At 45.5% G+C, this 12,912-nt stretch overlaps 1 protein-coding gene across 1 annotated transcript; it reads left to right on the top strand.

Moving 5' to 3' along the window:
• The first annotated feature begins 2,164 nt into the window (after positions 1-2,164).
• RPS26 (ribosomal protein S26) lies at positions 2,165-9,623 on the top strand. Its single transcript, XM_082247336.1, has 4 exons — positions 2,165-2,361; positions 6,735-6,912; positions 7,006-7,136; positions 9,547-9,623. The coding sequence occupies exons 1-4, from the start codon at positions 2,359-2,361 to the stop codon at positions 9,580-9,582; spliced, it is 348 nt and encodes a 115-aa protein (XP_082103462.1). The 5' UTR covers positions 2,165-2,358; the 3' UTR covers positions 9,583-9,623.
• Positions 9,624-12,912: the final 3,289 nt, after the last annotated feature.

Here is a 12,912-nt window from a genome sequence, read left to right as displayed (position 1 = left end):
TTACATTGGTAATGAGTGAAGCACAAGCGTCTTACTTTTAATGCCATTGACTGTTAAAGAGGAGCTCCAGGCTTCTTCAGAAAAACTATTTAAAGTCAGCAGCTACAAATACTGTAGCTGCTGACTTTTAATATTAGGCCACTAAAGCCCCGTACACACGTACCGATCGTCGTCATACAAACGTCGGCGGACGAAAGATCTGCCGATTGTACGCTTGTTAGTATGGTGCCTCCGACAGCTGTCTGCGCACATTCTGCGGACAAGAGTCTTTCTTGCAAACATGAAAATTTTTGTATGCCGACACCAGAACGGACGATTGTTCGCCAGTCAGTACAGAATTCTGCCGACAGACCGCAGATTTGCAAGACTGGGCATGCTCAGAAAAGAAAAAACACAGGGAAAGTTAACCATTACATGACATCACTTCTGCAGTCAGCTGAAGTCGGCGGACAACATTCTTGTGCTGTCTTTGCACTTTTCAACAGACATCGACATCCCGGGGAGAAAAGACGAACGTTTGTATGACGACGATCGGTACGTGTGTACGGGGCTTTACCTGTCGAGGGATCCTGCAGTGTCCTCACCCGAGCCGGTTTTTCAATCAGCTCTGGGGTGCTGGCGCTGCCATCTCTGTTAACCACTTGCTGACCAGCCGCCGTAGTTTTACAGCGGCGGGTTGGTTCTATTACGTGAAACGACATACCTGTCAGCCAGAAGTGGGTACCTGTCAAAACCAGGTACCCCCTCCCCTCAAAAGGTGCCAAATGTGGCAGCGGAGGGAAACGGCTGGAGTGCTGCTTTAATAACACCCCAAAGGTAGTATACCTTTGCTAACCAGAGCAGCACAGAGCTTTGTGAGCACTTTTGCTGCGCATAGAGCAGTTTACTAAAAGGAATGGGCTGTCCTATGGGCGGTTGCACGAAAAACGTCCATTTCCAATACACTAGGGGTGAATGGGACCCTACCGCTACAACTATACTCACCGCCGGCTGCTGACATCTGCGTGCAACTGGCTTCCGGGTCTCGATCATCGACTGCTGCCATTGGCTGGGAGGAGATGATGCCACTCCTGCGCCTGCACAGGAGTACCTTCAGATTCGGCATTGCCCAATTTGTGCAGCGTGCTGCGCAACTTACTGTACAAGGGCAGAGGGGCAGGTAAGTAGCTTTAATGCAGAAGAGACAAAGGAACTAAACAGCCTGCCTGTCTACCCATTTTCTTTGTAGAGCCTAAATTTCCCCTTTAAAGAGGAAGTAACTCTGTACCTATAGGTAATCCTATGATAAATCTTACCTATAGGTAGTGTAAATATCTCCTAAACATGCACTGTTTAGGAGATATTTACTATGCATGCAGCCGGTGACATTACTGCGGCATGCGTTCTGAAGAACAGTCACCCGTGCTGTTCCTTCAGAGCCCTGTGCCCTGAACGCGGCTCCTGTGCGCATGCGTGGGAGTGATGCCATGGCTGCTACGGCCAATCATGGCCGGAGGACGCAAACCTGGAAGATGGCTGAACAGGTTGGCTGCGTCACTGGTGAGCGGGTGGCGCTGTGGAGGCTTCGTTCTAAGGTATTTCATAGGGAGCTAGTATGGGATGCCTATGTCTTTTAGGCTCCTTTCAAACGGTCTGCTGCGGACTGTTCTCTGCTCAGCGGGGATTGATCAGCCGATCCCCGCTGAGCAGGTGGATGACAGCTCCGCCTCCACACTGTTTGTGGCGAGGGAGGTGTCAGAGCCTGCTGCTCTCTATGGGGAATCGGATGAAAACGGACCGCCTGTCTGTTCTCATCCAATCCCATTCCCATACGGTTTCCATCCGTCTGGTTTTCACGGACAAAATTGGATGTGGATGTCAGCGGACATGTCTCCGCTGACATCCGCTGCCCCATAGGGATGAATGGAGGATCTGATCCGATCCACCTAAAAAACTGACAGGCAGATCTGATCGTTCGTGTGAAAGGGGCCTCAGGGTTTTTTCTTTTCTGAGGTTTACAGCCTCTTTCAGACGAAATTTCAAGTTTTCCATTTACTGAAACTTTTTATTAACAAACTATCATGTCTGTACATATCCCCTTCCTCCTTGTGTTCCCCCTGACAACCCGCCATAGGATGCGCATGCGCCAGTCCGAACAATGCCGTTCACTGACTGAATGCTTTGATCCTTCCGCAAAGCCGCTCAAATAGTCCCTATCTAGAAGAACGTTTTTCTGAGGGCGGGGTTATTACAATCCGGGGCCTATCCGCAATAAGCACCATACATAGTAATACGCTGCGTCATGTCCGCTGCGGAGGGATCGGCTTTATAAGGGTTGAGCTGCGGCTTCCGGTCCTCTTTGCAGCCTTCGAGTCCAAGATGGTGAGGAAGCGAGGCGGCGGTTGTAGGGCCTGTGTGTCTGTCTGTCTGTGAATGAGAGCGCCGCTCGTCCCGATAACGGTCACGGGCTGATAGCGTCACCTTCTGGTACCGAGCTGTAATGATGCCGGAGGTGTTCCTGGGTGTAGTGAGACCTCGTGTGGGTGCAGCTCAGAGGCCGCGGTCGGCGTGCTTAGTTCAGCGCCATATCTAGGAGCACCACTGGGCCCAGGAGGCCTCGTTTATTGTTATGGGGGGATGTGACTGCTGTGTATAGATCAGGAGGGTGAAGGCCAGGATCCTATAATGGGAGGGGATAGCGATGTTCACGATGGGGGCCATAGAAACCTATTGGATCAGTGCAGGAAATGAATGTTTTAGATAGATCTGAATGGGGAACTGTTTTCCATTTTGAAGAGTTACACCCTATTGATATATTTTATTGGGGGGAGGGGAAAATGTGTGGTTGAGCTGTGTTTTTACTGAACCTCCCACGAGGCTGCGATCGATAGCAGACTGGGGGTGTTTACATGTTATGATTCTTTGTACCTGCGAGAAGCTACCTGATGTACTAATCTGAAGGTAGAAAACCTGCAGAGTTACCTATTTTGGGTGAATGGGGAACCACTATAGTTGTGCCAGCCAGTCAACTGAAAAGCAATCTGAATGTGGATCACTCTTCAGGGGACTGGGAGATTTAGATTTACGTTGGATTGCACTTTGGATAGCTTTTTTTTTAACCCCCGAATTACCAGACTACCACGCTTAATTGTTGCAGTCTGGCACTATTTACTTAAATGGCTTACACCCAGTGGGGAGCACTTTGAGTGGGGCAGGGGGTATAATTCCTGCCGTGGCTGCGAAGCATCGTTGCTGTGGAATGTGTAAACCTCTAGATGGTGTCTCAGCAGTAACTAGGAAAGGGGCAGTAAAAACTCGGCTCAATCACTGGGTTGTAGTGTCATTTCAATCACAAGTGAAAACAAGCCATAAAAGGTGTTGGAGGTTTGTATGAAAACACTGGGCAGCTTTAGTAAGGCCCTGTTCATACCTGAGCATTTTTCAGCTTGTTAACGGTCATCTCTGAAGTCTCAAAACGCCCAAAAAGCAAAATCCTATTCCTGTTCACATCCGAGCGTTTTGTCGCCTGAAGCTCAGAAAAGTACATGAGCATTTTTTGGCCAAATACCAGCGTTTGTTAGGAGTCAATGCCTGCCTCCAAACACCTGTAAAAACTGGAGCCAAAATGCAGGGATATTTTCACTGCGATAAAAAGCTTAAAATGGAACTCTAACCAAAAACAAGATTCTAATTTACAGACCATTAGGATCTAATCCAATCGGCCTTTGCAGCAATATCTACCATGAGTGCAGAGATTTCTCCGGCAGTACTTTTCTGCCATTAAATGAAGTCAGTCTGGACAGTGGCATTCAGTCCGCATGCTCTAAGCCCAGGTGGTTCTGGATCTACCCCCCGCCTGTGAGTGGACAGTGAAAGGAGATGCAGCACACTGCTAAGCATCTTTTTCCTCTTGTCAGCACGTGGACTGAATGTGTCCTTGTGCTGCTTTCTCTCACACTGCAGCCTGCTGTACCGGGATTACTAGAGGTTTACACCAAATCAGTGTTCACCTTTGCAGAAACCCCATACACTCTCATGGTGTATTTTCTCCCATGGGTGATGAGTTCTCAGTGGCCAGGCAGCCAGTATAGTGGTCCAGAGATTTAAAATCACCACTCTTCTCCCTATTCGTTCTTTTGGGGTGGCTCAGAATGTTTCTGATTGGTCATAGTCAGCCCAGGGGTGTTCTCTTCAGAAAAAGATCAATAAGTAAACTACTTTCTGCAAGATCCTGTGCATGGATGTCATTTGATTTCATGTGGTTATACCGCAAAGATACCTGCAGCTACAGGCATCATACTGGTATTGTTTTCAGCTGGCGCTCTGCTTTCTGGTAAAAACAATCCTAGCAAGTAGTTCGCCGCTGGATTGCTTTTTACAAGCAGTGGGAGGGGACGTCCCTTCCCCTCTGCCACCTTCCATGGCTCTCCTGTCCCACCTGGAGACCCTGGGTGTTCAGCAAGCGCTTCTGCTGCCTTACCACAGGGTTTGTGGTGGACTGTGAAGTCCCTGATATCTGTGGTATAGGAAACCGAAAGTGATGAACATTTTCGTCACTTCCGGTTTTCTGCATGTAAACAGCGCCATTTTTAATTGGAATGCATCGGAGCACACTGATCTCGGTGTGATCAGATGCTTGTAAGGGCAGAGGAGACATCAGGGGTCTAATATACCCCAGATCGCTCCATATAGAGCACTGCCTACTGCTGTCACAAAAGATGTTTACACTCCTTGTGACAGCAATAAAGGGGTTTAAAAAAAATGTGCACAAAGTGTAAAAAAAAATACATTTGAAAGTAGCCCTGTCCCTCCTTGCTTGCGCACAAAGGCAACGCACGCGTTGGTCCCACATGCATACGTAAACAGCAGTCGCACCACACGTGAGGTATTGCTGCAAACTTCAGAGCGAGGGCAATAATTCTAACACCAGACTTTCCCGAAATCTAAACTGGTAACCTATGAAGGCTTGTAAAGTGTCGCCTATGACAACATAGTTTGCCATTTCATAAGCATGCATATTTTTAAATTGTGACATTTTGGGTATCTATCTGCTTGACTAACTGGGTTATATATTTGTGTGCATTAAAATTTTCAAAGAATTTGCATTTGAAAAACCACTGTGCAAATGCAGTGTGACATAAACAATTGCAAAACCTACAATTTTTGGTCTAGGGCCCCTGCTAAAAAAAAGTTTGGGGGTTCTAAGAAATCTAGCAAAAAATACTGGTTTTACATGTAAACAGTGTCTGAAAAAGGCCTGGTCTTCAAGCAGTCAAGTTACCTAGCACCCTTTGCAATAAAAATAATTTTAATTATGTAATATTTACTACAGAGCAGCATTCATTTTTAGCTGCTTAGGTTTTAACCATTGCGTAAAAGTTGATTAGTTACATTAGATCATGTAACTGATGTTACAGCTCAGTTACCATGTTGTTGTGGAGAAAACAAACTATAAAGGCTGACCAGATACAGATCTTAGCACAGGTTTGTCCATGTCTTTAGAGTGGGTCATAGGCTAAAGAGAAATATGCCTTACGTGTCTGCATGTTTCTATGGATGTGAATGGGAATGCTCCGTTTGGGTGCAGAGACTGTTGTACCTCAGAGTGAGTCTTGTAACAGCACCGGTTTTGCAATGGTTTGTCTTAAACAAATCCAAATTTGTCTGCAGAGGTAATTGTACTATAAGCCCTCTTTAACATTGGAGAGATTTGTCATGCAATCTGAGAGGTCGCAGCCTATTGCTGGCAATGGCACCGTTCCAATTGGTGCAACACCGACTTTGCAGCACCACACCGATTGTGGGGGCAACCTCAATAGACATCTGTGCATGGAGCCACTCAGATGTCTTTTAAGTAGCACCTGAAATCGCACAAACCTGCTACTTTGAAATCATGCTACTTTAAGTTAGGTAGCACGATTTCAAAGTAGCATCAATGTGAACCTGGGCTGAAGGGTATCTTGGATATCCTACCTCAAAACCTTGGTGCTCTCTGGGACACTTGTTAGCTGCTGCATACTATAGAGCTAGGGACTCTGAAATCAGTGACTATTAACGCGGCACAGGTCAGATGTGTTTAGAGCAGCAGGTTGAGCCATAATAAAGCTGGGTATCTGTGTATAGATACCAGAATAAACTCATTGTGTTACCCATTTCTGTAGAGTAAACTTTCTCGGATTTCCTGTTGACTATCGTGAGGCTTAATACCCCTTTTGGGAAAATCAGAGGAACCTCTCTGGCTGCATGCATTTTTGTAGCTGCTACACTTGCAGTAAAGCTGATTAGGTGTACATTGTGCACATCTTACACCTTGTATGCAACCTGGTGGTCAGAAAATCGGGACATTGAACTGGTTTGCTTCCTTAAAGTAAACCTGTTACCACAGAGTTGCTTTTATGCAAGGAAACCATGTTAATGAGGAAATATACTTTTCCAGCAGTCTGTGTTAAAATTCTGAGTACTTCTCCCATGCTACTACAGGTATTCAACCCTTTTTGGGGGAGAGTTGAGTATTTGCTCTCCTTGCTGCATGCTGTGGTTCCTCCCACTGGCTGGTAGGTCTTGAAAGCAATTCCATACACTAAAAGGGTTGAATGCCTGCAGCAACTAGGGTAAGCAGAGGCAGCATTTCAACACAAGGGCTACCGGAAAGGCAAGTATAGTTTTCGGTTGTGTATGTGTGACCATATGGTGAGATTTGATCATGTTCAATCCTTTGAATGGAGCAACATTTATTTTTATTTTTTTTTATATAGACCAAGAAAAGAAGGAACAACGGACGTGCCAAGAAGGGACGTGGGCATGTCCAGCCTATCCGGTGCACCAACTGCGCCCGCTGTGTCCCAAAGGACAAAGCTATCAAGAAGTTTGTGATCAGAAACATCGTTGAGGCTGCAGCTGTCAGGGATATCTCTGATGCTAGTGTCTTCGATTGTAAGTTTATTTAGTTTTGGATTGTGCTCTTGTCCTGCTTGTGTTAAATGATTTGTAAAAATGTAACAATTTACATTTTCTTTTGTTTTTTAGCGTATGCACTGCCTAAGCTTTATGTGAAGCTGCACTACTGTGTTAGCTGCGCCATTCACAGCAAGGTGGTCAGAAACCGCTCTCGTGAGGCACGTAAGGATCGCACACCACCACCAAGGTTCCGACCTGCGGTATGTTTTGCTTGTAATCTTGCTCAATTTTTGATGACTGAGATTCAAGTGTTCACAAAAGTATCTGAATTGCACCCTACGTTTTTTGTTTTTTTTTTACACTTCGAGCTCAACTCCAAAGAAAAAAAATCACCCATGCAGTGGGAAGAGTTGGTGTAAAACATCTATACTTGCCTTACCTTTGTCCGCCCCCCCCCCCCTTGTAAACATTTGGCTTTAGATACTTGAACCACTTGAAGACCAGCGATGTACTGGTACATCGCTGGACTTGAAGCGGTTATATGGGGATGATGGCTGCAGGCATCATCTGGTATTTTTTTTAGAGCAAACTTTTGCTTCTCTTCTTAAAGTAAAGGCCCGTACACACGTACCGATCGTCGGCATACAAATGTCGGCGGACGAAAGATCTGCCGATTGTACGCGTGTTAGTATGGTGCCTCCGACAGATGTCTGCGCACAATCCGCTGACAAAAGTCTTTCTTGCAAACATGAAAATTTTTGTCTGCGGACACCAGAACGGACGATTGTTCGCCTGTCAGTACAGAATTCGGCCGACAGACCGCAGATTTGCAAGACTGGGCATGCTCAGAAAATTAAAAACACAGGGAAAGTTAACCATTACATGACATCACTTCTGCAGTCAGCTGAAGTCTGCAGACAAAATTCTTGTGCTGTCTTTGCACTTTTCAACAGACACCGACATCCCGGGGAGAAAAGACGAACATTTGTATGCCGACCATCGGTACGTGTGTACGGGGCTTTAGGCTAATTAGTCACTGGATTGCTTTTACAAGCAGCTGGGGATTTCTCGGGCTCTTAATTTTTAACCAGGAAACCTGATTGATCAGCTGGCACTCGCTTTATATTCCCTGTGGTAACATTAAAGGACAGAAGGTTTTTTATCTTAATGCATTCTATGCATTAAGATAAAAAAAAACCTGTGTAGCAGCCGTGCCAGCACCCCCTAATACTTGCGTGAGGCCAACAACATACTTACACTTTTGTTTTGAGATGGTGGCTTTTTGCGTTGATTGGCACTAGAAACTTGTAAATACTTATGCAAACCACTGAAAATGGAGTTTGCTGGAAGGAGGGATGGTACGCTACAGTGTAATGAGTAGCCATGTCCCATAGGTCAAGACACTGACTAAGTGTTAGGAAGGTCCTACGATGCTGTACCCAAATACAATTTAGGTCCTTTTTTTTCCCACAACTGGCTTTCTTTTGGTGGTATTTGATCACCTGAATTTTTTTTGTTCACTATAAACAAAGAGCGACAGTTCTGAGAAAAACCTTTCTCTATTAATTTAGACGCAGCTCCATATCTTAGACCATTGGGTTATGCTCCTCCCATCAGGAATAGGACACTAGGCAGGAAAAAGCTTTACCACGCCACATGGGGCTGCCCCTGTAGGCATAACCCCACACACTCTGCTACAGCCCTTTGTTTGTTTCTGCCTAGTTTAGAGAGTAGGACCTAGTTCCCTGCTGGCACTTCGGTCTTGGCTATTTAAAGGGAAATTTTTGTTATGTATTCACTAAAGGGCCAGGTTCCTCCTTTTCCTGTGAAGGCACTTTCTACTAGGGTGCTGAGTGCCTCTTGGGCTTTTTGCCATCAGGCGCCAGGGATGCAATTTTGCAAGGCGGAAACTTGGTCGTCTGTGCATACGTTCACAAAATTCTACAAAGTACATGTGTTGGCATCTTCGGATGCCTCTTTTGGCTGCAAGGTTTTGCAGGCTTCTGTTTAAGAGAACCTTTTTGTTCTCTGAGGGTGTATGTTTTTTTAGGTGAGCTCCAGTTCCTGGTTGAGCTCAATGTTACCTGGTTGGCTAATTTTAGCCTTTGGGGAATTACGTTCTTTGAGTTTTTTTCCCACACCCTCATGCATATACTGCTTTGGGACGTCCCAATGGTCTAAGAAGATATGGAGCTGCGTCTGTCGAACGATGGAGAACTGGATTTTTGTACTTACCGTAAAATACTTTTCTCTGATGTTCATTGACAGACGCAGCACCCGCCCCTCTACTTGTGAGTGAAATGGGTTTTGTCTTCTAAACACTGCTTGCAACAAAACTGGGGGCTGTAGCAGAGTGTGTGGGGTTATGCCTACAGGGGCAGCCCCATAGGCGTGGTAAAGAAAATGACAAAATATGTAATATTGTGGAAAATGTGAAGGTCCTATAGAGAATCACTATAGTGATGTTTAGGCTAATGCACTGTATACCATAGTTGCTCTCTCCTAATGGTTTATTTGAAGATTGCCTCCATATATATTGTCTGCTGTTAAACACTGTAAATTACCCCTTTGAATGGTCATGGTTTTTTGATTTCTTGTAGTGGAACATTTTACCATTTAGTTACTTTCTGTAAATTCTAATTGCATTGTTTTTTTTTTTTTTTTTTCTAGGGTGCACCTCCAAGAGCACCTCCCAAACCATTGTAAGGAAATCTGCTCAGATGTCTTGTCCAATAAACTGTTAAAAAGAACTTTCTTTTTGTTGTGTCTTTGTCATGAGAATGTATTACAACCTACCAATGAAGATTCACTAATGTCTTTTTACATACTGTTTATTTGCCTTTGCATTACCTTGGGTGCCCAGTGCAGGCATGGCTAGAGCTGAAGATCATTTCTTTGCAGAGAAGACTGTGAAGTTGTTTTCCACTGTAAGCATCTGAGTGGCAGTGCTGTTTGAGTTTAATGGCTTGCTTGTACTGTGGTGACCTGTTTTTTTTTTTATTTTTTTTTTCTACAATGGGAAATGCAGGTCCCCACTGGGGCACTCTGCAGTGCTGGTGTGATGCAGAAAAATTCAGCATGTCAGCATTTTTCCACACTGAACTAGATTGCACCACATGCTTTGACACCAAGTTGAAGAGCAAATTATTTCTTAGAGCTTTCTTTTGGTGGTATTTAATCATCTCTGGGTTTTTTATTTCTTACAAAAAAAGACAGAAATTTTTGAAAGTTTTTCTTTTCTGCGAGTCAATTTTGAAAATAAATTTTTCTCCTTCACTGATGGGCGGCACTGAGAGGTGTCACAGACGGGCAGCACCGTCAGTGCCCTCACGGGTGGCACTGCTGGGCACAGACGGGCGGCACCATCAGTGCCCATAGTGCTGCCAGTCAGTGCTCATCAGTGCCTAGATGAGCGGGCACTGACTGGCAGCACTATGGGCACTTGGTGTATTTTATTTACCTTGTGTAATCAGGGCACTGGTGATCAGTGCCCTGATTACATTCCTCTGTGTCTCCGAACGGCTGATCGGCTCTGATCCTTCCTCACATGCAGTCTGTGTGAGGAAGGAGCGCTGGCGATGAGAGATGATCTCATGTTTACATATGAGATCATCTCTCATTGCATGGGCCGATCACGTGGTAAATGGCCGCTGTGAGTGGCCATTTACCACGATCTGTGATTGGCTGTGTCCAAGGGACACGGCCGACACAGATTTTCCCTGATGGGAGCCTGTTTCTGGGAGGCTGTTTTTTAAAGACGGGGGAGGCCGTTTTTAAAGACAGCCTCCCGGAAATTCGAGGCCGCGCTGTAGCCGTACTTCGGCTATAGCGCGGATCGGAAGAAGTTAAACACGCATTGCACTGTTCCTGCTGGAGCAGACACTGTACTGGCTATCAGGTGGGTACGTGTTCATTATAAAGTGGAAGACTATTCTTAGGCGTTCCTCCCCTCTTCAGCCTGTCCTGCATACCCTGTATGAAAAGATCTATTCTTGCCTTTTTTGTAATCTGGTCACATGATCCTGCAACTCCAGCATCTGTGTTGAATGGATGCTGGAGGGTAGAAAGGGGAGCCTATGGTTGATGTCAGGAATGCACAGATCCTACCTATTCTGTATACAGAAAGGTGAGAGGGATCATTTTAATTTTAAGTATAGTAAGGGCTCTTTCACACGGTCCTTGCTGGTCAGCAGGGGATCGTAAACACAGATCCCCGCTGAGCAGGAAGGTGACAGTTCCCCGTCCGCTCTGTGTGCGGAGAGTGAGGTGTCCGAGCCCCATGCATCTCTATGGGGGAATCTGATTAGAGCGGACCACCTGTCCACTCTCATCCGATCCCCTGGATGGATGGAAAAAAGGGTTTCCATCCGTCTGGATTTCACTGACAAGATCGGATGCGGGTGTCAGCGACATGTCTCCGCTGACATCCGCTGCCCCATAGGGATGCATGGAGCATCCGATCAGATCCACCTAAACTGACAGGCGGATCTGATCAGAGCGCTCGTGTGAAAGGACCCTAACCCTTTACTAACACTTCATCGCTCTCATTTTATTTGTAAATAAAACGAATACCTGCATCTATTGGCCAGAATACACGATAAGAAAATCGGCCGAAAATTTCCGTTCAGCGAAGGATCGGCCGATATTCTACTTGTTAATGCCCAGCCATCAGTGACCGATATTGTGAACGAAAAATCCCATTTGAAAAAAACGAAAAATTCTGTTGTCTCGTTTGCGAACGATATTTTATACGTTGGTGTTAAGGTCGTTCATTTAAAATCTGTAGAACATCACGCATGCACTGTTTCGGCGGTCAAACGGTCGGGCGATATTCGGCCTGTGTATGTTGGCAATGATTTCAACCAACGAACACTTTTTCATAAGTCGGTCAAATGATCGGGCGATATTCGGTCCATGTATTCCAGCCATTAAGCTTCATGTAATATAAATACCCTCCTAGAAAATTTCTTCTGCAGTGTTTACCTTTGAATGTTTTTTCCTCTACGTTTACTGCATTGAGGTAGAAGCTGAATATGGCAATGGCTTTGTGCTGCTGGACATTATCCTGAAGTACAGGTTATCAATCAGAGGCACTTTCTCCTTTTAAAGAGATTAATTTTGTTATATATTACTTTATAAACCAGATCTGAGTAGGGATAAAAGCATAATGGGTTTGAAGAACATTTATAATCCCCACTCAGCAAAATATTTCTCACAGGTATCATTTGTATAGTGTTAATGAATACAGCAGTGTAAATTCACATTAGTTCCTGCATAAACATACTAGGGCAGGTTTGGACAGGAGCCAATAAACCTACAGAGCATGTTTTAAAGCTGAGTCCCGGCCTCAAAATCGAATTTGGGCCATCCGCTTGCTGAGGGCCACCTGAAAAAGAAATGGATGCTCCCAATTTTTTTTTTTTTTGTCTCTTACCTTGATATTTAAGAAAATATACTCGCCTTCCTTCCACTTCCTCCCTCTGCAGCCGCGGCACGCGCCGCCACTTCCAGTTTGCGATAACTCCTGGGAGCTGAATGTCATCGCTCCCAGGAGTCAATGCGCCTGCATCGGCCCTGCTCGTCACTTCGGTGCAGGCGCGGCATTCCCTGCTAAACAGCTTCTGGGCATGCCAGAATGATGTAATGTTAGTGCTGCTCTACATTGTGGACCAGAGAAGTTTTGCAGTGCAATAGGAATGTAGATGGGCAATATATTTCTCTTGTTTATCGACGGACACAGCCCTCCATAATATCATAACTAGGTTATATTGCCACACAGGAGTTGGACTAGGGAGAACAAAAAACACCTGGCTATGCCCATGGGCCATCCTCAACTTGGTATATAACCCCCCTCTCTGCTCTAGGTAATCAGTTTTAATCTGTCTATTCAGGAGTAAGGACCTACGCTCCCAGCTGGGATCTCTGGTCCTAGCAATTTTTTTTTTCTCTCAACTGCCAGGTGACAGGCTGGATAATCTAGATCCAGTGGTCCACCCAGCCAGGGAGCGTGTGCAAACAGCAGCTTTGCACTAGGTC

The sequence above is a fragment of the Pelophylax lessonae genome, assembly GCF_965119305.1.
Source record: "Pelophylax lessonae genome assembly, chromosome: 2".
Taxonomy (NCBI): domain Eukaryota; kingdom Metazoa; phylum Chordata; class Amphibia; order Anura; family Ranidae; genus Pelophylax; species Pelophylax lessonae.
The sequence above is the reverse complement of the archived record's forward strand: the minus strand, read 5'-3'. Positions and strand labels throughout refer to the sequence as shown.